Here is a 27,559-nt window from a genome sequence, read left to right on the forward strand (position 1 = left end):
ATTAACAAAATTTGATTACTGCAACTGCAACTATTGGTTGAACGAGAAACTCAAGCGAGAGTCAGTGTCGTATTTTTGAATAGACCAATAAAGGAGCGTTCAGACGATCAGTATATATTTTCAATACAATATTGAAAACCTTAAATATTGATAATAACATTAATCTAAACAGTCTCTTACGTATGATAATGTTGAAAACCTTAAATTGACAATAATATTTATCGTCTGAACACTCCTTTAGACCTTGAGTGGCATATCTAGAATATGGCTTTAGGTTTACATTTTAAGCACATGAGTTACATATCTACAAAATATATAAATTGTGACAATATACATTCTCGAAAAGAGGAGGGTTGTTCTTCTCGTTCGACGCTTTGTTGAATGTGGGTCGTGGATCGGAATCTATTTCAATCCATAACGTAAGATATCTTAAAATAATCAAAAAATGACTGAAACTCTTCAATTAAGAGGAACACTTCGGGGACACAATGGATGGGTCACTCAAATTGCGACAAATCCAAAATATCCGGATATGATATTGTCTTCTTCACGTGGTAAGTAGCCACGTAGCGGTTTACACGGTGTCTAGCATTATTACTACTATCTATTTGTATATCTATTATATATATATATATATATATATGTTTATTTACATTCGTATAGCTTTTCAAAGTGTTTTATCCATTTATATTTTGTTAATTTCATGCAAAATATGTGTAAAAATTTATACATTTTGTTTGTAGATAAAACTTTAATCGTATGGAAGCTGACACGTGACGAAGCCAATTATGGTATTCCTCAGAAGCGTTTGTATGGTCACTCTCACTTTATTAGTGATGTAGTGCTATCGTCAGATGGTAATTATGCTCTATCTGGTTCATGGGACAAAACTCTTCGACTTTGGGACTTGGCCGCAGGTCGTACGACACGACGATTCGAAGACCATACCAAGGTGTGAAATTTTCCTTCTGATCTATGGTCGTCGCTCTTCACGAGATACATGGAAGCTTTTTTTTTTCAATTTTTTTTTTTTATTGAATGCCATTGGCAGAAGATGTAACTACGTGAGTCTCTGGAAAATATACTGAAGCTTTTTTTTATATGTTTTTTTATATTTAATAAATAGAAGAGGTGGGCAATTAAGTATATAGTATTGTAAGTACTGACCACATTTGATACACAAATATATGTTGCTTGCAAATAATCAATTGTATAAATTAAATAATTGTGTTAACAGGATGTTTTAAGCGTCGCCTTCTCCGTGGACAATCGTCAAATTGTTTCTGGCTCTCGAGACAAGACAATTAAACTATGGAATACTTTGGCTGAGTGCAAGTATACTATTCAAGATGATGGACATACAGATTGGGTTAGCTGTGTACGTTTCTCTCCAAATCATTCCAATCCCATCATTGTTTCTGCAGGCTGGGACAAATTGGTCAAGGTATGTTAAAGCTATATAAAATAATAATATTTATCTTAATCATAATAACATGATGTATATATTTTTATTGAACATGATATTTGTGAGTGTAAGCGGATATGGGACTGATCTTTGAAGTTGTAAACTATTTAATGAAGTGTTGATTATTTTTATTTTTCTCTAATTGTATAATAATTCGCAGGTATGGAACTTAACAAATTGTAGACTGAAGATCAATCATAGTGGACACACTGGATATCTTAATACAGTTACTGTCTCCCCTGATGGATCGCTTTGTGCTTCAGGTGGCAAGGTATATATTAGAAAAATATAATTAATGTCATCATCAATATAGCCCTTTTATTTAATTACTCAGCAAAATCTATCTGAATCACTTCATTTTTGTACTTTCCGTAAAATTACAGAATTATTTGAAAATTACACTATTATAACCTCCTATATCTATAGTATGATTCATATTCTTGCAAAATATTTAAACTTCTAGTTATATAAGAATCTTTTTAGATATCAATTAAAAATTGTTCTTTTATTTGCAGGACTGTAAGGCTATGTTATGGGATCTGAATGATGGAAAGCATCTGCACACCTTAGATCATAACGACATTATCACAGCTTTGTGCTTCAGCCCTAATCGTTACTGGCTATGTGCTGCATTTGGACCTTGGATTAAGATATGGGATCTTGAAACCAAAGAAATGGTTGAAGAATTAAAACCAGAGCTAGTGTCTGTAACGAGTAAAGCAGAGCCACCTCATTGTCTATCTTTAGCGTGGTCAACTGATGGACAAACCCTTTTTGCCGGCTACTCAGACAATACTATCCGTGTTTGGCAAGTTTCTGTATCTAGCCGTTGAAGACTTTAGATTGGAATAAAATAAAAGCAGAAAAAAAGGAACAAGTGTTTAATTTATTTATACATATACAATGCTTTTACAAAACAATGATTAAAAGTCTATTTTTCACTAGGTTTAGAGTTTTTGATCTTTTCTTCAAACTTTTCAAATTCTTTCTTTGCGATTTGATCAGTTTCATCCTCTACTTGCACTACTCCAAGCACTTCTGGAATATAGAATTGCATCATATTTTGAACTCCATTTTTTAAAGTGATCACAGAACTTGGACAGCTTGTGCAGGAACCTTGCATTTTCAATTTCACTATGCCTTCTTCGAAGCCCTATAATCAGATATAATACTAGAGATATTGCCAGTTTCACAATTCATAATTTCTTTATTCCCTAAAATTAAAAGCTGTTTAAAAATGAGCGAACTAAAATTACTATTGCAGATTTATATCATATTATATTTATATTATAGATATAAAAATTTGTTCTAAAATACAACTTGTCGTTATTTTATACTTTTAAATTACTTTACAAAATGATGTAATTTTACGTTCAAGAATATCAGTTACTTATGTAGTTTTATGCTAGGACATCTAACTTTAACTTATGAAATGATATAATTTTAACAGTAGCTGTATGTAAATATGTCATATCTTTTAATTTAGAAATGAAATTGAATCTCTTTTTAATTTATGAAGCTCATTTCATATGGATTGTGAAGTATTTTATAGTTAAAATGTACAAAAAAGTTAAAAATTGTTAAAAATCTAATTTTATATTTATATCAGATATCACAACTATTGTAAAACAAATTTTAACAGTTATGATATAACAGTTAATACTCTTAATTAAAAATTTTTAATTACCGGTAATCATTATCTATGGCGGAAATTTTATTTTGGTTATGAATAATCATTACCAATGATGGACATTTAATTTTAGTTACAAGTAACCAATATAAATGACCGGAATCTTTTTTGGTTACCGATAGCCATTATCGCTGTCAAAACCTTTTTCTGCTTACATTCAGCTATTGTTAATTATTATTAACATGACTGATAACTCGGACATATTCATTGACAATGTAAAAAAAATTGATTATAGAATTTATATATTTTATTAAGCAAAAGAAAAGGTATGAAAATATATGAAACAAAGAAGAGAATAAAAAATATTGTATTACAATAGTTTTTATTCTATTCTTTGTTTCATATATTTCCATACTGCATTTTGTTTGCCTAATAAAATATATAAATCTTATAATTAAGTTCTTTTATGTTGTCAATGAATACTAATTATCAACAGTGTTAATAACAATTGACAATAGTCGAATGTAACTAGAAAATATTTTTGTCGTCGATATCGATTAGCAGTAAGTAAAAAGATTTTTCGTCGCGAATAATGATTATCGATAAACAAAATAAAATTCCGGGAATCGATAATTATTGATAATCAAAAAATTTCCAGTAATTTGTATTGGTTACTGGTAAACAAATTTAAATTTCCCTCGTCGATGGAAGTGATGGAAATATATAATGGATGCTAATAATCAAAATAAATTTTAATCGTTTAATTTTTTAAGAAATTACTTTGAGATTTATTAATAACTGGCCTCCATTTAAATAATGATTAATTTCTATGACTTTTTCCCAAGAAATGTTTAAAATAATTATTATTTTCGACTCCTGATTTATATTTATCGTTTTTCGTATATTAACTATTCAACAAAATAGGAATAAATTATTACACACCATAAATACAATATCACCTCCATCTTCCTGTACTGTCGGTCGTATTCGAGTATCCAATAATTCTTTTATCATTTGTACTATTTCACTATCATCCTCACTAATTTCTATAATAAATAAAGTATTATTAATCATATAGAAATATTTTTGTTTTTCAACATACAGTATGTCTGTCTTAAATATCTACACATGATTAGTTTTGTAAATATCAGGAAGGAGAAAAAATGTTTCAGATAAAAATTGTTTGACTTCATGACAGAAACTTTGTAAGATATTTGAGGCAAATTTATAATGCACTTATTCCAAAACAAATGATAACTCTTGTAAAAAACAGATTATTTGTAAACATTTAAAAACTAAGATTGAAGATATTAAACATATTCTGCAAGATAAATTAATAGAGAAAGAGAGAGAAAGAGAGAGAGAGAGAGAGAGAGATCTATCCTTGTCTGTTTCAATTATATCTTTTCTTTTATAATTATGTATTATCTTCAGGTCACTTGAAGATAATATTTTGAGTTTGTTTGTGCCTGTTCCTTCATTACATTAGAACAAGAATGTTTAGTCTTTTAGTTATAAAATAAAAAATAATCTCTAAGTAAGCTTACAAAATTTAAAGAGAAAGTGTTTGATATATATTACCATATTTTATATATATATATCTGTATTCCCATATTAAAGAAATAAAAAAATCTGTATATACATTACATTTATATATTAATTATTTAGAAGATGTTTCAAATGAAAGTTATTAATTAATACTCTGTATATGTACCACTAAATTGAGAAATATATAAAATATCTATTAAGTTACAAATATATAAATTACTTAATCACACTATATAAACGATTTTGTATGAAAATTGATAAATAATAAGGAATCTCACGAGTATCTGTTGCAGGCTGTTCATCGGTTAATATAGGTAAGCCAGTTGCAAAAAAATCCATTATGACAGCAAATATTTCTGGTTTCAATAATTTCCACTCAACATCTTCATCAGCTTTTGATATTGTAATAAAATCAGGCCCAAAAAATACAGATTTTACACCATCAATACGGAATAACATTTTTGCAAGTGGTGAACAATATGCATCTGTAGCACTAGGAAAATCCTTAGTTTGACCTGTTTCTAACACTTTAACTCCAGGTATAAATTTTAAACTATTTGGATTTGGTGTGTCTTGAGTTTGTATAAACATTGTACGATTTTGTATAATATTAAATGGTTTTTTAACAGGAAGTAGATTTGATCTTAATATGACATTATTGTATTTTGTATACATACATGCAACACAATCTTTAAAAATTCTGCAACATTAATAATAAATAATATATAATTTAATATGTAATAATATATCACACAAATAATCTTAGATTATAAATAGTAAAACAAATTAGTAAATAATGTAATATTACGAATCATTAAAGTTTTTATATTTATATTTATTTATTTGTTCGTTTATATTTTAAATTTATCACAAATTAAGAATAAAATTTGATAGCTTACTTCGAATATTGATATGCTGTTGAAAACGTACGTAATAATTGTCGACTAATAGGTAATGTGTTTCTGAAAATTTTATCCATTATTGTTTCATTAATTACTTTTCATTATAGAGATTTGCAGTTAGCTTTTATCACTATTTCTTGTTTTCGTGTTTTCTTTCGCTCATTAATGTATGGATTATTTTTACTATTTGCGCAATTTCACGTTATTATTGTACATATTAACAGATGTGGCGCCAACGACTGACAATATTTTATTAATGTTTATATACAATTTTTAAGTGACAACTACGTCTTCTAATGCTTTAAGGTTATGTAAATCTAATAACAAATACAGTACAAATCATTGTATACAATATAAGGCTGGCTACGATCATATAAACAAGTCTCGACATTCGCTAAGGAGAACCGTTCGAAAGTTGAGTCGTGCTAATCGTGTAAAATCAACATAGAAGGTCAACAAAGTCCGCGTTTTTGCCAGATAGACAGAGATGAATAGAGTGTTTTTGTCTCTGTCTGAGACATTTATAACATGTCACGCATGCGCAGAACTATAACCTTCTTGTCTTCCATGTTGATTTTTCACAACTAGATACGACTCAATTTTTGGACGGTTTTTCCTAAGCTTCAATATATGAATGTCGAGACTTGTTTATATGTATGATCGTGGAGCTAGCAACTCGTCGAATTATTTGCTAGTGGGCGATGGCTTCTTCTCCCATTTCCATTTTGAGTGTTGCGTTCGTGCCGGTTAATAATGTTCTAGTCTAATAATATCCCTAATTTAATAATGTCCCTTGGATGGTACGAGCTGTCCCAGATTAGAAACGAAAGTTCGTGGAAAAAGGCAAACGCCTTGAAACACTGAAGTATTAAACTCCGGAGTGCGTGGGATAAGGCGAGGACTTTTATCGAAAATAAGTAAGAATTTTTTTCTCTTCGCGCTCAATCACGTATCGCGACATACAGATTTGTCTGGAATTCTGCTGAACTTCTGTAAATAGTTAACAGATTAGTGTTTTTATTATTAGAAATTGGTTTCTTTTTTTTTTTACACATAGTTGGTACCCGTCTTTGTTGTTTGCGCGAACTAATTTCTTTTTGCCTTCAATCGCGCAAGAAGTTTCATAACTCAATAATTCCTCGTTGTAAAACTTGTATTTTCTAAAACTACAGGATTGCAAAAGAAGTTAATAATTTTTGAACCCCTAAAGTAAGGTAGTATTATATTAAATTATATAATTATTTAAAAATATAATTTTCTTCAGTTTATTAAAATAATTACATTATTATAAGTAGATGAATACATAGGAATTTGTATTATTGCTTTTAGTTAGGAGTTTAACTGCAAATAAATAAAAAGATATTAACGTGCTATCAATAACAATAAGGTATATTTAATCTAATATAAAAAATATTAGAATACAACAAAAATGTGTGAACAATTGATTGAATAAAGTGCAATATTTTAAATTGTGTTTAGTATATTATTTAAAATAAAATTATATATATATATAATAAGTTCTGAACATTAATTTTAAGTGATTCAAGATTATGTTACTTAAGATTTAAATAATAATCATTTAAATAGATTACGATACTTCAACATTAAAAGAGCTTGGTTCTTCTATATAATGTAAGTACTTTGGTTGTAAATTATTATTTATACAAAACTTCCTCATTGTATTTCATAAAAAAGTTATGTAAAATTTTGTTAAGAAGCTATAGAGTTACAAATATCCAAAGTATGTAATGTAAAATAAAGTAAAAAGCAAGTGGAGATATGTACAAGTTGATAAATGTGAAGCAGCAGATTGCGGAGAATCCTTTTGTTTACCAGGTTGCAATACACATAAATCTTCACAATCTTCATCCTCGCATATATCACAAAGTGTAGCTTTTCGTGGCTCATAAAATACTCTTGCTCTTCTTGCTAATCATAAAAAATTATTACTAAATTAAGATTCATAAATTATATCGTATAATAAAATTAGTGAATTGAAATTAAAAAGAATATATTAACTTATTTATGATATGAAATAATATCATTTAATACATTGACTGCCATGAGAATCACTAGAGTTCAGCAATGATGAAATTGCTTGAAGTATTTAAATTAAAGAAGCAGTCATATATTCTTAAGATTTGTAATATTTTTAATATTACTGTAATAATAATGCAAGAAGTGTGAACTTGTCGATGTATTACGACGGCCTCGTGGATTTTTACGAAATCTTTTTTAATTACCTTATTGTGACGTGCATATAACAAGAAAAATAATAAGAACGGACGATCGGACTCCAATGATCTTGAAGTAAATGAAATACCAATTTGATATTATTCGATAAATAAAGTTGAAATATAACAGTTTTGAGTGTAAGAATAAATCGGTTCGAAAGTCAAGCATATTTACAATTTTACTCTTTTACTATTTTACTCTTAACCTATTGTATAATTTGCTCGAATTTAGAATTTATTGTTTACTCTTGGGATATTTTTAAATACAAAAATATGAGGTACAATATATTGTATAGCTTACTCTGTCTTATGCATTAAAGATAAATCTTTAAAATATTAATATTTGTTGAAATTATAGGTGTTCTTGCTGTAATATCGATTGGGCTATATATTTTTCCGACCGCTGGAAGGTGACCGTTAACTATAATCCAAAATGATATTTTTTAAATCGATTCATAAATCAAAGACAACTTTTGTTGAACCAATCGTTTCCTAAATTCAAAACCGTTATATTTTATCTCCGTTCATCGTTGTACTATCGAAAAATATAAAATATGTTTAGAAAAATAGTGCACTGAAATGAAGTTTAACTTTGGACATTAGTGTCCGATCATAGGTTTTTATTATTTTACTCGTTATAAGCATGCAATAATAAAGTAACTAAAAAAAATTTCGTCAAAATTCATAATCGTGTTACAAATCGATAAGTTGATCATATAAAGTACTATTAGAATCATAAAACGTTTTAATTAATTTTATTAGTTCTTCCAAAAGTTTCTTTCGTTTTATAAGGAAATAATAGATGCACAACATTTTTTGTTTTATGAAATTTTTTTCTATTGAAACAAAATGGATCATACATAATTCAATAAAATAATATAAAACAAAAAATATTCTGAATCTATTATATCTTTATAAAACGAAAGAAACTTTTGGGTCAATCTAGTATATTATAGAATGTAGAAGAATATAGAAGAATGTATTGTGCTGAAATAAGTAACATTAGTACTTTGTTCTTTGAGCAATCAACATGTTAATAATGAATTATAAAATAATATTTTATTATTGCATATCATTATTATTAACTTACATGAATCATAATAATCATATATAGTAACTGGTACTGGTTTCTGTTTTGCCACTTTATGTGTCCTGAATGCGGACACTGTAGGACAGTATTCTTGCCTGTTCATCTGTAAGATATTATTTGGTTTAAAACTAATCTCAGATTGCTTAAAAATATAAATATATATTTTGTTCTATACCTCATCAAAGTATAATATTACGACCGTATCTCCGTTCTTAGTTTCTACTCGTTTTACATTTTGTGACACTTCAAGACTAGGTAATGATTCCTTATCTACTGTAAAACCAGAAGGTAAACTGACTTCCATCACAACCATATTACTTTCGTTTGCTTCCTTCGTCGGAACGAATCTAATAACAAAATATATTGCATTTAATATATAATAATAATATTAAATAATATTTATAGAATATCAGAGAGATAAATATACCCAGAACAAATTGAAAGTTGCAAATGATTAGCATTGGAATTTTTATCTACTTGAGGATCCAAAGTAAACAGTGGCCATGCTCCAGTTACATTTAGATTATATTTGTATGTAATTTGAACTAAAGCAAATCCATTTCCGGTGGCTGTTATACCAATCAGCCGTGTTTTCTTTGGAAGCTTAGGAAATAATAAATATTAGAGTCGTTTACTACTTACACATAGAATACATTTCTCAATTTTAACATTAATTATTGTGATTAATTATTACACTATATTAAATGCAGTTTGAATTTACCATTTGTTTTTGAAGTATCATGGAATTATTAGGATTTATATTCATTTGACTTTGTCCACCTCCTTCGTACAGGAATATTATAGAAATGGCATTAGTTTTTGTTACTAATTTTTCACCTAACTTCGCCAAGGCTTGTATTCCAATTACGGTATCCTAAGAGTTGTTGATAGTATGTACATTTGTTACACTCTTTTAATTTATACTTTAATATTTACCTGTGTGGATGCAAAACCACCTTCAGCATTTCTTTGTTTTACAAGCCACTTCATTATGGGTATAGAATCAGCGATTAAATTACGCCTTATATAAGTTAACAAAGTATAGGATGTCATTTCAACGTCGACAGATCGTGGTAGAGAATGATACCACGGATTTTTATCGTTTGCTGGTATAGGTTTGCTCCACCATTTAATATCTTCTTTTGTCATGGCTTTAGATTCTAGCAAATTAAATGCTGCAGTCTCATATGGATGTTTTGCTAAATTTAAAGCATATGTACATATACTCAAAGCATAAGTATCATTTAGATCATTCATATTACGAACAATGTAATCAATTCCTTTATTTATAGTGTTTCTATATTTTCCATTGGAGTCCTATAATACAGAATATTATAAAGATGGACTACAATTGTATTTTCAAAAATTAATATTTCATTTTTTTTTTACAATTATTCAATAAATTATTGTACTTACTGAATTTTCAAGAAAAGTAATAAGAGTAAATGCTGTTAATGCAAGACCTTTTGCAGCTCCACCTTGCATGTCTCGATGACTAATTCTTCCTACTTCAGGAAAACTTCCATTAGGAGCTTGATTATTTGATAACCATTGTAAAGCTTCATCTATTATTCTGTCTTCAATTGGGATGTATGCAGCAGCTTGTTTAAAAGCTTTTGCCACAAAGGCAGTAAGCCTAGCAGATAAAATGTAAGTATAATACAAAATGTTACAGTATTAGTGAATGTAACATAACAATTAAATATTTGTATACCATGTACTTCCATTACTATCTGACATGCCAAATGCACTGAATGATCCATCATTATGTCTGTAAGTTAATTCTCTTTGATAGCCTATTTCCATATATCGAAGAGCTTTGCTTTCTACTGCATGTGTTAATTGATTTGTATTCTATAAAGAAATTTTGACACAAATATATTTTCGATTACACTATTTCTCTAATGATATATTATTACGTATATATTATACATCTACTTACTTTGAGATAATTTAATATCATTATATTTGGAACAAAATTTAACATATTCTGTTCTCCACAACCAGATGGCAATTTAATTAAATTTGCCAAATTCATAATACTTGGACCCAAAATATCGCCTGAGAAAAAGATATATAATTCAATATCAAATTATACATGTGCGTATACATAGAGTGACCCATTTGCAGTGATACACGCAATTATCTTTCGAACTATTCGTTATACTAGAAAATGTTTCAAATTAAATTTACTTTATTTCGAAGGAGACATCTTGTGATAGTCACAAATCTTATCTAGGTGGACGTGCCTTTCAGATTTCAAAATAGTCTTTGTTTTTTTTAATGGAACTATATATATTATTCGGATCGGCGTATAGCCCATTTTATGACAAAATCACCGCTCTATGTGTTGTTGTTCCAAGGTCATTTAAGCTCATTTTTTGCCATTCAAAACTTACCTTTGTCAAACATTCTCAAGATTTTATTTATTGGAATTCATGTTACAATTACTTCGAAGGAATCAGTACTATTGTGACTTGCATACTATTAGTATTTCGTTCTTCGTTTCGATGCAATTCGATTCGCAATTTACGATCGCTTCTTGAACAATATGTTTACCGGTTGTTGGATAGGAAAAAGAAACAGGATGCCCTTTCCACCAACGTCTCCGGATTTGATATCTATAATCCCTTTGTTGCGGTGTTTCATAAAAGATTAAGTTTGTCGGAAAGAACCCATTACCCCTGATAATATGAAAAATCATATAAATAATAACTGCCAACAAATTTTTTCTAAAACATTAGAGAGGGTGCAACTATCTTTTAAGAATAGAATAAACCAATGCATTGACGTTCCTGGTCATCATTTTGAATACAGATGATAAGGGATAATTTCTAAATATTAAATGAAAGTAAGTTTTGAAAGGCTATAAATGACCTTGAATGATTTTGGTCCGCCAACACATTATAGGTCAATGAATTAGTCACGGAACAGGCTACACGCTTATCTGGACAAAAATATACAAATCCATATAAAATAATAAAGATCACTTTGAAATCTAGAAGGCACGTCCATCTAGATACGATTTGATAGAGAAGATCATAAGATGTCCCCCACAAAATAAAGTAAGTTTAACTAGAAATGTTTTTTTGCATAACGAATAGTTTGAGAGATAATTGTGTGTATCACCTCAAATGGTACAATTAGATACAGAGTGATTCTACGTGAAAAAATAAATTGAAAATATGAAATAAAATTTTTTTTACATAACACTTCGTTTCTGAGAAAATCAAGTTTGAGAATTTATCAAGTATACTTGAACGTGGCTAATTCCGAACTGACAGATGTAAATAATCAACAGGTTATTATATTTGTGGAAATAAGTCGAAAAAGTACAATAAAATTTTTTCATAAGACGCTTTGTTTCCGAGAAACAAATAAATAAAGAATTAAATATAAAATAAAATAAATTAAGAATTTTATCATAGACGTGTATTAGGACAATTCTTAACTAAGAATTTTTAACATGTTCATATACTATTTTTTTTTTAAATGAAGTCTTAAACAAAAAATCTTGTTCTACATTTTTCATTTATTTTCGCATTTAGAATAACCTCCTAACTTGTTTACTCATACCTTGTTGATAATAAATTAAATTCAAGCATACTTGACAAATTTTCAAACTCAATTTTCTCGAAAGCAAAGCCTTATATAAAAATATTGTATTCCATATTTTCAATTTATTTCTGCATGTAGAATCATATTTGACTAAACTTGAAATTTTACTAAACCCTTCACATCTTCATGAGTATCAAAAGTACTAATCAAAATTTCGATAATTGTGGAACATTACCTACTGCAGATATTTCAATATATTCTGAACCTGGTACAGCATTTTTAGGTATATCAATTGTAATATTCATCGATGTATTTGTTGTACTTCTAAGATCTATGAAAGTAGCCCTGTTTACATATTGAGTTTCTCCTTCAGCCTGTGCATAAATTAGTAGAAAAGTTTAAATTCACTTTCAATTAGCGAAAGAAAAAATAATTTTATAAAGAAACACTTTACTTTAACAAGTAATTTACGCTCAACACTATCTCCAGCTAATATACTATTTGCAGTTGCCTTAATCGTAATGTATCCCAAGTCTCGAGGAATAATCATAAAAGATACACTGCTTCCGGAATTAGCTTTCACTTCTACCTTTTTCTTACGATACAATTCTAATTCTGGAAAATTTTTCATAAGTTATGTTTATGTTATATACTATAGTTTGTACAAAATGTTTTGAAATAATAAAATTTTTATCTCACTTGGTACATCCTGAACTTCGTTGGACATTTCTGCAAAATCAAACTGACCCTCATTTGTTAACAGAACCTCAGCTACAACATTTTTGTTCATATAATTGAACACCACAATTTGGATTGCAACAATTTCTCCTCGAATCACAGAGTAAGGAAATTCCATAGAGATGAAAAATGGTCTAAAAACTTTTAACTGTAAAAACGTAAATTCTTCTTTTTATATTTATATTATGGAAATTTTGCAATTATGTATATAGTCTTTTTATATTACCTTTCGTGGTTCTTCTATAAGGCCTAATCCATGAACATCATTTACAGAAAATGCAGTGAGTACCCATGATGTAATTGAATCTGGTACATTTCTTTTCAGCTCATTTTTTCCCTCATATCTATTTTCAATTTATAGTTAATTTGCATTTTAATTTTATTTTGAAATACTATATCAATATACTTCAGTTATACACATAAATAATAATTTAAAAATTTATTTTAAAAAGAATAAATCTGTATAAAATATTAAATTTAATGTTTTTAGCAAAATTAATAAAAAAATTCTTCCTAATATGACTTGTTTCTTCAAATAAATACGTTCTGTCTATAGAATATTCAGTACTAGATGTATTTTATAAAAATTCGTTAAATATGATAGAATAAACAATTGAAGAATGATACAATCTAAAGCAATTTAAAGTATACAGATATGAATGATATCTATTGGCTATTACTGATTATGTATGCTACTTATACAGAGTTAACAGAGTAAGTCACCTAATTCTGTCATCCCAAATTACTTGGAATCTGTATGTTGTATTAAAACTCTTTCGAATAAGCGTCGTATAGTATCAAAGTGGCGTAAAATATAATAATAAATTTTTTGTTATCTTATCTTTTTTCGAGATATAAAGGTCACTTTGATTCAAATATAAATGTGTAACATTTGAACCAGTAATTTGAAAGAGTATTTCAAGAAACTATTAAAGTAAGTACATTATATATAGAAATTTAAAATAATCTTCATATCTTGATAAGAAAGCAAAATAGCAAAGAAGCTAATTATTATATTGTATGTCCTTTTAATATCATACAGCTTTTTTCGTAACAAGCAGTTTACAAATAATTGAAGGTAACAAAGTTAGATGATTCACCATAAGAATACCCAAAATATTCCAGCTTTGATTTATATAAAAGTAACTTGTACAAAATAAAGCATGACCCATGAACGTCATTTATAAAATAATGTATACAAAGCGTGTACGTAAAGCTTCATAAACTGAAAGTATATGAGATAAATACCCTGCAGAAAAGTTTGTAAAAAGCCAGGTGTTTAAGATGTCATGCATTAGGAATACACGGGGCTTATTCCAAACAGGAGGTGGGATGCGAGAGAAGGCATAAGGACCTGCCAGTGGTGGTCTTGTTGCTAGTTTGTGCGTAACAGGTGGACCAAGGTCTGGTCGAAGTGTGGATGCCCCATGAGGTGAGCCTGTTATTCTACCCTCCAGTATTCCCGATTTTTCTGTAATCCAATTCTATATATTGTATTATATCAGCACAACCAAGGGAATAAAAAAAATAATATAAAGGTATTGTAGAAATTAATCTAATTTCTTATTATATTTCATTTAAAGTACCTTAATTTTTTATATTTTAAGTTATATAATAATACTCTAATTTATGTTTTTAGATATGAATAGATGATTACATTGCAGAGAATGAAATATGAATTGTAATAAGTCCATCACCATAGCACTAAATCACATAAAGCCACTATTGAACAAATATTAGTAAATTAATTTAAAAGATAATATTATATATTAAATATATTTAGATAGTTAGCACATAGAAACATTTACTTAACGAGTTATATCAGTATTGTTTTAATGATAAAAAAAAGTTCTCAGCAGATAAAAATTTTCAATGGCATTACCCAGCATCAAGCGTTTGCCAAAGCCAAGTTTCAGGGAAATTCTTGCGTACTTTCGTCTTCTCTGATGGCAATGCAATTGAACTGAAACTTCCAGCAGCTGTTGGAAAGGCGAACTCTACACCAGATCTGTAGTATACTATACAGACATAAGCCTTGTTAAGTAATAAGTACGTGATCTGATTAACTAAAGACTTGATAGTAAGTATTACATGAAAAATTAGATTTAAGAACATCCTTCTCATTCTACATTACAAATGAATAAAATGTTGTTGACTAAATATGTTATGGTATTAGAAAATATTTAGTATCACGTGTAAGAGATAAGAAAATGATATTAGTAATAAACTTAAGCCATATAGAAAGCACTTTACTTACGAATTTGAAAATTTTCATGGACATAGGCATTTGTTATGATGATGGCACCGCTTTCCTATCAAACAATATATATTTATATTAATATTGATAAAAAAATATCAAAAATCCATCCAAATAAAATTATTTACTCTGAAAACATCTTTTGCTGTAGCTGAACCAGGATTCCATAAATATCGATCAAAAACCGAGTTTGCATAAGGTGATTCATGATTATTATCATATGATTTCAACTCTTTATATACTTGTTCCTGTGAATAATTAAGATTATATTACAGTATTATTTATAATTATAACAAAGCTTAAATTAATGAGAATTATTTATAATACTACATACATATGAAATATCATTCCCAGATTTTAAAAGAATAGATCTTTGATCTACACCTAATAATCCAACATATGAATTTGGTTTTGAAGTAATAACTAAATTGATATTGTCTCCTGGTGTAACTTCTTCAGATGCCATTTTAATATCAACCTTTAATAGAAATTAAGATATTAGATTCAGGTTTATCAATTCTAATTTTTATTATAACTAATTCGTCAAATTAACTTACAAAATTTTGAAGTAGTCCTTCTAGTTCAACATCTAAGGCATCTGCAATGATTTCTCCATCATTTCCTATATAATATATAATTACATGTGCAGTAGGAGCCATGACATATGTTGCTAAGAACCTAAAATATATTTCACGCTTTGTAAATAAATAATAACCGAAATAGATTACATCGTAATTAGATATTAAAAAATATTTACTTAAAACTTGTTGTATGTTTATTTTGTACATATATAGAACCTGCATCCAATATATCGCCACGTCCAAATATCTCGTAATTAATATATTTCAATAGAGCTGTAGAATTTACTTCAATTTCTACATCTCGATTAACCTTATACAAGAATATCATATTCTTTTAATGATGATTTTCATACTTTTAAAATAATTTAAATAACATAAAGATGATCATACCATAGGTTTTTCAGTTTTCAAAACAGCTTGTATATATTCATTATTCTGAGACATAGCTTGGTTTGTTGATGGGAACCATTCATGAAGGTTTAAATATTGAGCCTATATATAATCATTTTTTTGGTGGTTATTGTTAAATCATTATTTTTATTATTAATTTCAGTGCTTTTGTATCTACTATAATATTTTACCTCTATGTTTAAAGGATATGACATATTATCATTAGTTTTTGGTGGATAAAAATCCAACTTTACCATTCCATTTTCATCCAACATACCAGTAATATTCGTGTATGTGGACTGATTATCAGTAATGTAAGTATACCCATATTTTACCATAACAAAATTTTTGTTATCTCTCACTGGTGTTCCATCATGATACGTTAATTTTATCTATAAGAATTTTTCTCATATTATATCTATAATATTTAAAAGAGAATTTAAATTTATAATATTACGGGTAATTTTGACTACATACAAATGCTGTATATTTTAATCCTGGTTTATAGTATTCTGATGTTTTTATCAAATCCATTGTGTATTTATGTTTATGTAAGGTTATATGTGCAGAAGTATTCTGTCTTCTACCAGTTAAAGATTCTTCTACTGTAACGTCAAGCATAACTGGTCTCTCATATTCATCAGTAAGCCTATTAAAATTGAAATTAAATTATATCTTTTCTCAAAAAATATTTAATAACGTTTTTTAAGATACATATATATATATATATATATATACCTTAATTCATCATGAATGTCAAAATCAACAACTATTTTCCCATTTATTGGAATTACTTTTCGTATAGGCTGTTGGTATATTGGTTGGATAACATCAGAAAATATATCAGGATATGCTGTAACAGTTGCTTCTCCTTTCACTGGCTTACCATAAGTATACCTAAATGATTTGCACTTTGAAATAAATAATTTTTGTCAAATCTTTTAGGAGAATACTAAGACATCATTAAATAACATCAATGACGCTGTTACAATTGTGGAACAGGAATCAATTCAAAAAAATTTGTAATATGCTTTTAGGAACTTACAAAAAGTTTACTTAACTATTAGAATTCACTTACTTGGCATAGATTGTTGCAGTGATTTTTGATTCCTTAAATGTAAAATGTTTAGGAGTATCAATTATCACTTCAAAATTAGGTAATACATATTCAGCAACTTCAAAATCTTTTTCAAACGTTTGATCACCAATATTTGCTGTAATTTTCCAGGTACCTAAAACTGGGTACTCAGACAATTCTATTTCCGCATTAAAAATTCCATGGGTTACAGGTGGATGATTCCATTGTTTAATTCTATTTCCTTTACCATCCTATAAAAATGTAATATAAATTAAAAAATTTGTCTTATTTGTTACATACACTTTATTTATTTAAAAATACTTACTACAATATAGATGTTTACTAATCTTTCAAGTGTTGGCCTAAGTCTGGAGTCCAACAAAATACATCGAAACATAACTTTATTTCCCGGTTTATAAATTGCTCTATCAGTTTGAATAAAGACTGAATAACTTTTAGGAATAAATTCTATTGACTTTGACTGTGAAAATTCTATTCCTGATAAACCACGTGCAATTAATTCATATTTACCAGGAATAATATCATCAATCTAAAATTTAAAAGGAAATTAAAAAATGTATTATTATACTTGATATGCAGAGAAGTTAACAAACTTGAATTCATTTACTTCAAATCGTAAAATTCTTGTACTGTATGGCTGTACATGTGTAACTTGAGATATATTGAATACTTCTCCTATTCTTGAATTATTGTCGAATGACCCAGACAGCTCAATATATATTGTTGATGGTGTTGATACACCAGTAATACTTACAGCTACATGATATTCTGAATCAGGTCGTATTACCTTTGGAGCTATTATGCTATAGTATCTTTAAAAATATATTAAAAAATTTGCTTATTAAGCTATGTTAGATAATTAATTATATAAAATATTTGATAATACAGTATTTAATATATGTTTATCATATTTATCATTTTAATTAGATATCTAATAAAGTATAATCAAAAAAAAATATATATATATATATATATACATACTGTTCTGCAGTAACATTTAGTATTATATAGAATAAAAAAACAATATTGAACCACTGCCAATCCATTTTTATAGTCACTGTAAAATGAAAAGAAATCTAGGTTAGAGTACAAAATGACAAACAACGTTGACAAATTAATAAAATTACTAATAAGTAAATTTTGAATAGCACACTATGCATAAATGTAGTAGCATATATAAATAACATAAACAAAATTTAATATATTATATAGTACCTACATATGTACAATGACAGAGATAAAAGTTATTTTCACTATGAGAAAAAATATTGTATAATTGTATATCTTGATTGTAAATATAAAAGATAGTCGCTCTATTATATAATTTTGTAATTATCGGCACTTCAAAGTGTCAAACTGGTTTTTCCATTGGAAATTATGTATTTTTTAATGATGCCACAATAATTTGTGAGCACAATCATGTGACTAAAGCAATGGGAAAACCCAAGAGCTAAGAGTTTCATTTTGTCAATATTAAAATGTACTCTTCAATTTTTATCATTGAAATATTTAGAAAAAATGATTTTATTTTACTCAATGTACAATGATTAACGCAAATAAATTTTGGAAATTTATGCATTTAAAATTTTTATAAACATATTGTTCATCTATTTATTTTAATAAAAGCTACTTATATAAATTATATTGAATAGATCCTTATTTTATAAAATTACATTATAATAATTCTAATATATATACACAAATCAATGTAATACTTATAGTATTTATATAATATTTTACATATTACTCTGTATATCAAACAATTTGTCTTTCTACTCTTCTACTCCAATCTATACTTGTTAATAATATTATGTTCATACATATTTAAACATACAATTTATGATATAATATATAATTTATGATATATAATTACATTATTGGGATATAATTTTGTACAATTTCGTATACTCATTTGTAATTGTCATTAATAGCATTGAATATATCATATATTACTATTATAAACATTCTTAAATTGATATCTTGGGTTTGATATATCATTCTCTGCTTACAGAATTCATTTCTTTTCCTCATCTAACAAAATTAGTAAAATTATTTTAAAAAATGAATTTTTTAACATTTAAAACAAAAATTTCGGAATTGAATTATGTTTCGAAGATATTATTCAATTTTTATTTAATACGTTTGAAAATATAAATAGTTGTTATTTTAAATATATATTTTGAAATTTATAGTTATATCATTTTCTTCCAATTATCTTTCACAGTTTTGTGTTACATTATTTTATGATACATTAGTTACGTTCTAAATAAAATACATCTGTCAAACATTACTTATTTTTCTAAATGGACCAACGGAATCTATGTACATAGTTATTGATTAGAAAGTAGTACGACAGAAGTTTACATTTTATATGTTCTCCAAACTCTATTACTTGATAAATCCATACGGATTTTATAATTCGATCGCAAATCCGGAAAATATATGTCACTATCAACTAAACAAATTAGAGTTGTTTTTAACAATTTATTTATTTAAGAAGAAAATACATATGTCGTAATTTTTGCTAATAATATATAAATGAAAGGATAATTTATGCTAGGATCGCGTCATCTTACAAAACAATTCTGAACAGTGACTCACCTCGCCGAAGGATTTATTTTACTTGTATTTTCAAGGATATTATTCTGGTTATAATGTGATAGCACAGTCCTTTTGGAAAATGAAACTATCGAAGAAAACAAAGTTGCAAAGCTTCCGATGCAACAGTTAGACAAATACTAACAAGCATTACCAATCATGGCTCGAAGAAAGCAAGCGAGCAAGTGCAGGTTTCCCTTCCTTCTGGCTACTTCACTTCTCCTGTATATATCTGTCACGTTTTTACCGTTATGAGAGTAACAAGCCAGCCACCGAAGTACCACTGTTGTAAAATCTGACTCTGGTTATCCGTTTGCAAATTTCAATATCTCATGGCGAACTATATTTTTCAATACACCACAAGCAGCTAAAAATGTATCCTACGCTACGTATTAATGATGTTACGATCTTTTATTCGAAATTTATCATTGTACGTGCTATTCTTCCCGAATTAAGCCGTTCAGAAGTTACATTGATCAACTCCATAAATCGAAAAATAGAACAAAGTGGTGACATTGAAAACGTTATTTTTTAAAAATTATTTTAGAATTTATTATTATATATGCCACCTCCTTCCAGTAAGTAAGTTTATGTAAATGAATCATTTGTTTTTTAGGACTTACATAAGTAATAAAATCTAAAAATATACATATGTATAAAAAGTACAATTGATCAATTTGTTTTTTGAGAAGCTCAGTTAATAACAAATAAAAAATTGTATAAGATGACATTAATATATCAATATATCCTTTCCTCAATTAAGTTTTTATACATTTATAAAATATTATTTAGTAAACAGAAAAAAGATTAAGTAGGAAAATAAGATAATTTTAATATTTTCATAAATTTATTAGATTTATATGAATTTTTTGTAGCTTTTAATTTCACGGAAATCTTAAAATTACTTGAGAACATAATATATGGTAATATCAATATGTTTTTATTTATTTGTGGAAAATTAGTTTGCTACTAATTATTTATGGATTTTTATACAATATTGCTCTACTTTTACTAGATTTCATTTATTGACCTTGACATAAATTTGTGACATAGTTTAATGTGTGTCATTTAATATAAATGAAATTACACAATCCATTATTTCTAAACAGAAACAAATTTTATTCGTAAATAAAGAAAGTTAATTTTTAAGAAAAAAATGAGGCTCTTCTTCATAGTGTCTGATGTCAGATACTAAAAATATAAGGAATGTATTAGCTATCAAGGATACTTTTCTAATTTTCCAGAATTATGGACCTGACATGTGCACACATACGTGTTACTATCTATATATGTAATATACATAGTAATAACAGAGAAAAAATGTAATAAGTATTTACATGGGTGTATTTGTTAAATTAAGCAATAGATAGGGGGCAGTCTCAACCTTCGCGTGCATTTGTCATATATTAAGGTGATCATTATCTTCTTCTCTGCAACTTCCTCTCTTCAACAATATATATATATATATATATGATTGTATTTGGCAGTAATATATGTATGTATATACTACAAATTTATGACTTCCGTATTTGTCATTAAATAAAATAGTTATTGATTAATAACTAAATTGGTTAAACTTTATTTTAAGAGACCAAACATTATTGATTTTTTGATTGAAAATACAAATCCTAAATCGAGAAATCCACTGATTCAAAAGTTATGGCTATGTAGAATTATTGAAAAGATATCTTAGATGTTACTTTGATATTATATTTCTTTTACCTATCATCTGATTGGTCTGCATAGATGAGCATTGAACTGAACTTCACCGAAAATTAGTTTGTACTAGTAACCGACCGCCTCACGGTAGTCTGAGAGTAATGAATTAATGAATAACCTAAATCTAATTCAACCTTCACAATTAAATATCCCGTCGCAAAATGGCCGCGAACTAGGTGCATTTATTTACAGCCAGTAACTCACTAATTTTAACGAATCATGGATAGAAGCCAATATGGCGTCAAAGTAATTGGTAAAATACCCTAAAAATGTAAGTTAATTTTACATAATCATAACTTTTAAATCAGTGGGTTCCTCACCTTAAAACTTGTATTCTCGAATTTTACACGTCATAAGCTACAAGATTGCAAAAACGATCAATAGTTTTTGATTCCTTGAAGTAACGTTTATTCAATAAGTTATTTCGTTTCTAGAATAAAAAATTTTCAAAATCACATGTTTTAATACCATCATTCATATATGACGTATCATATTTCATTATATCATTACGTGTATGTATGTATGTATGTATATATTATATATATATATCATCACAGAAGAAATGAGTACTTACGCTCGTACTTCTAGTTGTTTCACAGTACAGGTGCTGCACCATGCAGCCAAGTGTTGAGTTTAATTGACATTAGCATGTACAAGAACCTATGTATTTAAACTTAAAGTTAGAGATCTGCCCTGTTTAATTACATACTATCATAGACAAGAACTTATTTAATTGTACGGTTCTACGGAAAAGTTTATATCTACTTTTCTATCCGATTTTTTTTTTAATATTCTTTGTACAATCGTCAACGTGGACAAACGTCGAAGTAAAACTACGCGAGTTTAGCATTTCTGAATCTAGAAAACATGTGCTGTAAACATGACTACCTTGAATTCGTTTTTAGCATTTTCTTGCACAATAAAGTAATTGACGATTGGTTCTTGTCTATGCTAGTGTGCAATCAAACAGGGTAGATCCCTAACGTCAATCAAACTCAGCACTTGCCCGTATGGTGCAGCACTAATACTGGAACAAATAGGTCCATAAGAGTGAGCACTCTAATTTCCTCTTTGATATCATAAATATATATACATAGGTACAGTTATTAGTGATTCCAATGCTTGCATATGAACGATTTGATATATCTTATAGGGAATGATAATAAATAAGAAAAATTTATTGGTAGATTTTTATTATTTCAATTATTTATTTCCGTTTCAATTTGCATTAGTTTTTATGAATTCTATTATCATTTATTAAAAACTAATACACAAGTTATATAAATTTTAGATAATAAGATTTATATTATACACTTCACAAATACATATTTTTAGCATATCATTAGAAACATTTTATTGAAATCTATTTGGCAGTGTATTTAATATAACCTAATTTATCAAAATCTTTCTAATGATACATTATAATATTTGTAATATTTATTGTATGGCTATATTTATAATAGTAATAAATTATAGTGAATCATTTAACTCCTTTTTAAGTGCATCATCGAAGCAAGATCTCTTTGACACAGTTTTCAATTGTTTATATGTTTTTCTTAATGTATCAGGATCGATTAGAAATCGTTGCCAAAGAATAGCCTTTTCTCGCTCGAAGTTTGTATCTGCCTTCTACAACGAAAGATTTCAAATATTATACAAATAAGATAATATATATACAAAATAAATAAATATATACATATATATTATTTATCAATTTACCAATCGTTCTTTCATTTGATTTCTGATCTTTGTCAAATCGTTTTGTATCTTTTGTAAATTATTGAGTGCTTCATTGTAATTTATTTCAATATCATAAGAAATTGGTTTATATGTATGTGTAGGTCCTTTCTCAACTTCGTTTAAATATTGCGAATTTATTTCATTTTCCCTAAATTATAACAATTTAACACTTATTGTACCCATTATAGTGGTAAATATTGATAAAAAATTAATACTTACAATATTTCTAATTTGTCAACTTTTGAATTTAAATAAGTCTTCAATAGATTTTTTTTTTTAATTTTGTTTTCATCTATGAGATCATTATACTTTTGTAATGCAGAATTTAATTGATGTGTAATATTGTCACTACATACCATTGAAAAAAAAAATTTGTGAAATGAATTATGTATTTTTGGTGAAGATACAATGGCAGAATACTTGTTTTGCAGTTTCTGCATACTTTCCTACATATAAATGAAATTTCATTACAAACTGAAAATGCATTTGTTTTGTTTTGATAAATGACTTACACATCTTGTGGATGATAGTGAATATTCTGTTGTAAAATAGTGGTAAGCATCAGCTACAAATTCAGAAACATTTTTAAGACACTGAAATTGCACTTCCATTAGCATTCGTAATAAATCAGTGTGCACATGACCATGTTCTCGTGCAAGAAACCGTAAGTTTCTAAGTTTTTCTAAATGATTTTTTGTTCGTGTAAGTCTTGTATGAGCATCCTGTTTTAAGATCTTAGTTATTTCCAATTCTGAGAATTGTTGCACTACTTCTGTTAACTGACGTTCTTGTAACAAAGTGATATTTTCTTCTAAAAAATCTCTTTTCCTAGTTACCTTTAAAATTTCTGTTCTAATTTTGATTCATAAATGTAATATTCATTAGAAAATTGATAATGTACTTAGTAAAATAGTTATACTTAAAGAATTTTCAAGTACCTTAATTCAGAATGTTTGGGTACTTTCATATCTCCTAAATTATATATATCTTCTATATAATTCAACATTGCAATGTATGATTCCTCTTGTACTTTTGCTAGAATTTCTTCCATTTTTGCATTAGTTAAGCTATAAAATAAGTATCTCTTTCAATCAATAAATACAAAGGATATTCGATTTATTAATAGTTATCAATATTAATTACTTTGTTTTACATAATGTCAGTTCCAATAACTTTTCGTTATCCATAGTTTTTTCTTTATTACTGTTAATTAAGGAAACATAATTAGAATCAGTCTTTTGCTCTTCCTCAGATGTATTTTCAAACTGTCGTTTTATATGAACATCTAAATAATGATTATATAGTTCTATAGTTTTGGTAAAAAGTTTTAGTGGCATTTGAGTCCATAATAATGGTCTTCCTTTCTATAAACACAATATTATTATTATTAGTACATATATTATTAATATATATCAGAATGCGTCTGAAAGTTATGTACAAACAGACACGAGTTGATTTCTCATAACGAGATAAGGGAAAAGTATTGAATAAAATTTTCGTTGTTTGAGGCATACAATTAGTTTTTGAGAAAATCGAATTTGAAATTTCGTTCTGTTCCGTTATGAATTATTCGAAGTTGAGTAGTACAAGGAACATTATGTAATAATGTGGATAAAAGATGTAAATCCTCATATGAAAAATATAAATAGCATTTCCTAATTAAGATATTCTGTTTTTTTCTTATCTTTCATTTACCTGGAATCACCTCATATCCATTTATACAGAGTGTAACCAAATTATTTGTCATGGCTTTGGTAAACGATTCTACACTTTTGGATTGGTGGAGTTCTCTTAAAAAAATGGGCCACAAAATTGTCCTTGAGCATAAGTTTCAAAATCAAATTTGATAAATTATTTTGTTTCACACTATACATAACTTTCAGATGCATCCTGTATATATATTATCATAATATAAATTATGAAGATATTTTACAAATTACTCACATTTTCGGCTGCATCTGCATAAACGTTCACAAGGAACTCAACTTCTTTAAAAAATTGATGATTTTGAGTATCGAATTTTTTCATAATTATGGAACATTCTTCATATGCTCTATTAGCTTTAATATTTTCTCTACCCAAAGATTCTTCTTCCTTTTCTATAGTCTCATCTAATTCAATTTCTAATTTTCTGCAACAATGTATTACTTTATATAATAATATTAATCTTACATATATGCAGCTAAAAATCATAGTGACCTAAGTCAATATTTTGCTATTTTTTATAAAATAGTGTTCTGTGTTTAATGTTGTAAGCTAATTATGCTTTTTCAAGTTATGAAAATATATTACAATAGAGAATAAAATTATAACTTAAGTAATTATAAAATTAAAGCGATTATATTGTTAAGAGTTTAAATATGTAATTAAATCTACATTTAATCTAAGGTAATATATGTACATAAATAGAAACACATAATTAATGATCATATTACTTTAAATTTTGAATCCCATTTTGCAATGTATAAATATAATTTTTGTCTTCCTTATATGAATTCTTCACTATTTCATATTCTGCAAACAAATCGTTAATATTTGTGTCATCGAAAAAAATGATTTTCAATAAATCAGGATAATCTTTAGTATTTTCCTCTAATGCATGATCTAATTCTGAACCTTCTATCCATTCATTCATTTCTTGGAGTTTATTTTTTCTGAAACAAATTATTGAAATTTACTTTTAATTCAACTTAACAAAGAAGTTTTTGGTAATAGTGAGCAATTTGGTCAGTATCTCCAATTTTTTTCATATTATAATATGTTGAATGGTTATATGGTTATTTAGAAAGCCAAACTATAATTTAAAAGATGTCGCAAACAATTATAAGTACTTTTAGTTTTGGATTAAAACTAAACTTAATCCTATCTGTATAAGTGCAAATTAAGTAAAAAAAAAAGATAAACAGTAAACACTTAAAAAAGAAGCTTAATATTTATTTAAAAAATAGTCAAATAACAAAAGAATAACAAATGAAAAAATGAAACTTCGTAGTTTCGCCTGCATTGTTGTCGGTGTCTAGCTTATTTGGTTGGTTTTTGACTCCTTGGGTTAGAGTTAGGTTTAGGTTTAGTGAACGAATCGCGAAATACAAATGACAAGATTCAATATTCAGTTTGGGTTAGATTTAAGTTAGGTTTAGTTTTAGTTTAAAATTAAAAGTATTTATAATTGTTTGCAGTAGTTTTTTAAATGATATTTTCCCTTTTTAAAGAATATCTTTCAACACATTACAACAGCATGGAAAAAATTAAAGATACCGATCAAGTTGCTTACTATTATGAAGTTCACTTTATGTTATTGTAACGTAAATAAAATTTCAATATTTACTATATTATAAATGAACAAAGAAAATCTTCTAAATTAAGGTTTCAGAAAAATATATTTTTCACAAAGAATGTAAACTATTCATTATATATTTAAAATATTTTATTTTCAAAGTACAAAAATATAGTATATATTATATTATTTTATTTTGTTTCTAAAACCTAAATTTATAATTTTAGCTTTCATTCACATACACATACGAATGAAATTAGTAGATTTTAAATGAATTAAAAGACTTAAAAATATTCGAAGTAACTTACATTTGAACATCCTCGTTTGAAAGAACGTTGACATTATTTACATTTTCGCAGAACCATTTTAAAAATGGTTGTAGCGAAGGTTTGTCGCAAATTTTATCTAATATTTCTGGTGTAACAACGTTCGAAAGTTCCGAACGTAAATTTCGAACTTTATCATACAGAACTTTACCAGATACGTCCATGATCACCATCAGGAACACGGTTATATGTATGTAAAACAAGTCTGGACGGTCGTATACATACACTGTACATATGGTCTTGATACTTATATACTGATGGTATAGAAGAAATCATCCGAAAATTCAGTCGTGAAAAATCTACATTGAAAAAAAGAAGGTGCTCGTTCTGTGCACGTATGGCATTCTGAATATCTTAAACAGAGACACAGACTATGTTCCATTGTACTATGTATGTAAGTTGGTAGC

At 27.3% G+C, this 27,559-nt stretch overlaps 4 protein-coding genes and 2 long non-coding RNA genes across 10 annotated transcripts; 3 read left to right on the top strand and 3 right to left on the bottom strand.

Moving 5' to 3' along the window:
• Positions 1-342: 342 nt before the first annotated feature.
• On the top strand, positions 343-2,342 carry Rack1 (Receptor of activated protein kinase C 1). Its single transcript, XM_072008719.1, has 5 exons — positions 343-554; positions 744-952; positions 1,238-1,444; positions 1,626-1,736; positions 1,981-2,342. The coding sequence occupies exons 1-5, from the start codon at positions 446-448 to the stop codon at positions 2,296-2,298; spliced, it is 954 nt and encodes a 317-aa protein (XP_071864820.1). The 5' UTR covers positions 343-445; the 3' UTR covers positions 2,299-2,342.
• LOC139989963 (NFU1 iron-sulfur cluster scaffold homolog, mitochondrial) lies at positions 2,332-5,980 on the bottom strand. Its single transcript, XM_072008725.1, has 4 exons — positions 5,543-5,980; positions 4,922-5,343; positions 4,038-4,141; positions 2,332-2,618 (listed from the first exon to the last, which is right to left on the bottom strand). The coding sequence occupies exons 1-4, from the start codon at positions 5,620-5,622 to the stop codon at positions 2,397-2,399; spliced, it is 828 nt and encodes a 275-aa protein (XP_071864826.1). The 5' UTR covers positions 5,623-5,980; the 3' UTR covers positions 2,332-2,396.
• Positions 5,981-6,913: 933 nt separating this feature from the next.
• On the bottom strand, positions 6,914-20,266 carry LOC139989953 (thioester-containing protein 1 allele R1). 4 transcript variants are annotated; one of them, XM_072008707.1, is made up of 28 exons: positions 20,245-20,266; positions 18,474-18,549; positions 18,100-18,304; positions 17,797-18,021; positions 17,472-17,722; positions 17,132-17,290; positions 16,871-17,042; positions 16,585-16,785; positions 16,394-16,495; positions 16,180-16,313; positions 15,980-16,100; positions 15,757-15,900; positions 15,551-15,670; positions 15,423-15,477; positions 14,414-14,636; positions 13,392-13,509; positions 13,127-13,313; positions 12,882-13,042; positions 12,663-12,801; positions 10,812-10,930; positions 10,584-10,723; positions 10,286-10,505; positions 9,806-10,186; positions 9,591-9,743; positions 9,297-9,472; positions 9,045-9,216; positions 8,870-8,972; positions 6,914-7,474 (listed from the first exon to the last, which is right to left on the bottom strand). In XM_072008707.1, exons 1-28 carry the CDS (start codon positions 20,249-20,251, stop codon positions 7,272-7,274), a joined length of 4,467 nt encoding a protein of 1,488 aa, XP_071864808.1. In that variant the 5' UTR covers positions 20,252-20,266; the 3' UTR covers positions 6,914-7,271. The 4 variants fall into 4 exon arrangements, with proteins under 4 accessions (XP_071864808.1, XP_071864811.1, XP_071864809.1 ...); XM_072008710.1 differs by lacking the exon at positions 14,414-14,636 and adding an exon at positions 15,048-15,183; XM_072008708.1 differs by lacking the exon at positions 20,245-20,266 and adding an exon at positions 20,094-20,238.
• Positions 16,568-17,946, top strand: LOC139989964 (uncharacterized). The gene is made up of 2 exons (XR_011800452.1): positions 16,568-16,707; positions 17,339-17,946. It is a non-coding gene; the product is annotated as an uncharacterized lncRNA (long non-coding RNA).
• Positions 20,267-21,831: 1,565 nt separating the features above from the next.
• Positions 21,832-25,791, top strand: LOC139989966 (uncharacterized). Its single transcript, XR_011800454.1, has 2 exons — positions 21,832-22,080; positions 25,274-25,791. It is a non-coding gene; the product is annotated as an uncharacterized lncRNA (long non-coding RNA).
• Positions 22,998-27,525, bottom strand: LOC139989955 (uncharacterized). Of its 2 annotated transcripts, none has more exons than XM_072008713.1 (9): positions 27,135-27,525; positions 25,985-26,203; positions 25,494-25,680; positions 24,693-24,913; positions 24,488-24,616; positions 24,062-24,401; positions 23,769-23,995; positions 23,529-23,697; positions 22,998-23,438 (listed from the first exon to the last, which is right to left on the bottom strand). In XM_072008713.1, exons 1-9 carry the CDS (start codon positions 27,323-27,325, stop codon positions 23,280-23,282), a joined length of 1,842 nt encoding a protein of 613 aa, XP_071864814.1. In that variant the 5' UTR covers positions 27,326-27,525; the 3' UTR covers positions 22,998-23,279. The 2 variants fall into 2 exon arrangements, with proteins under 2 accessions (XP_071864814.1, XP_071864815.1); XM_072008714.1 differs by lacking the exon at positions 27,135-27,525 and adding an exon at positions 26,548-26,772.
• Positions 27,526-27,559: the final 34 nt, after the last annotated feature.

The sequence above is a fragment of the Bombus fervidus genome, chromosome 8 (assembly GCF_041682495.2).
Source record: "Bombus fervidus isolate BK054 chromosome 8, iyBomFerv1, whole genome shotgun sequence".
Lineage (NCBI taxonomy): Eukaryota > Metazoa > Arthropoda > Insecta > Hymenoptera > Apidae > Bombus > Bombus fervidus.

Coding starts and splice junctions, on each gene's coding strand:
- Rack1 (XM_072008719.1), top strand. CDS start 446: ATGACTGAAACTCTTCAATTAAGAGGAACACTTCGGGGACACAATGGA. Junction 555..743: donor GATATTGTCTTCTTCACGTG/GTAAGTAGCCAC, acceptor TTTTGTTTGTAG/ATAAAACTTTAATCGTATGG. Junction 1,445..1,625: donor GCTGGGACAAATTGGTCAAG/GTATGTTAAAGC, acceptor AATAATTCGCAG/GTATGGAACTTAACAAATTG.
- LOC139989963 (XM_072008725.1), bottom strand. CDS start 5,622: ATGGATAAAATTTTCAGAAACACATTACCTATTAGTCGACAATTATTA. Junction 4,142..4,921: donor ACAGCCTGCAACAGATACTC/GTGAGATTCCTT, acceptor TATTTATTATAG/AAATTAGTGAGGATGATAGT. Junction 2,619..4,037: donor GAGGTGATATTGTATTTATG/GTGTGTAATAAT, acceptor ATCTGATTATAG/GGCTTCGAAGAAGGCATAGT.
- LOC139989953 (XM_072008707.1), bottom strand. Junction 13,510..14,413: donor TTTACAAACTTTTCTGCAGG/GTATTTATCTCA, acceptor AATTGAAAATAG/ATATGAGGGAAAAAATGAGC. Junction 7,475..8,869: donor ATATGATTATTATGATTCAT/GTAAGTTAATAA, acceptor TTTTATGATTAG/CAAGAAGAGCAAGAGTATTT.
- LOC139989955 (XM_072008713.1), bottom strand. CDS start 27,325: ATGGTGATCATGGACGTATCTGGTAAAGTTCTGTATGATAAAGTTCGA. Junction 24,617..24,692: donor CTGACATTATGTAAAACAAA/GTAATTAATATT, acceptor CTTATTTTATAG/CTTAACTAATGCAAAAATGG. Junction 23,698..23,768: donor GTTGACAAATTAGAAATATT/GTAAGTATTAAT, acceptor GTTATAATTTAG/GGAAAATGAAATAAATTCGC.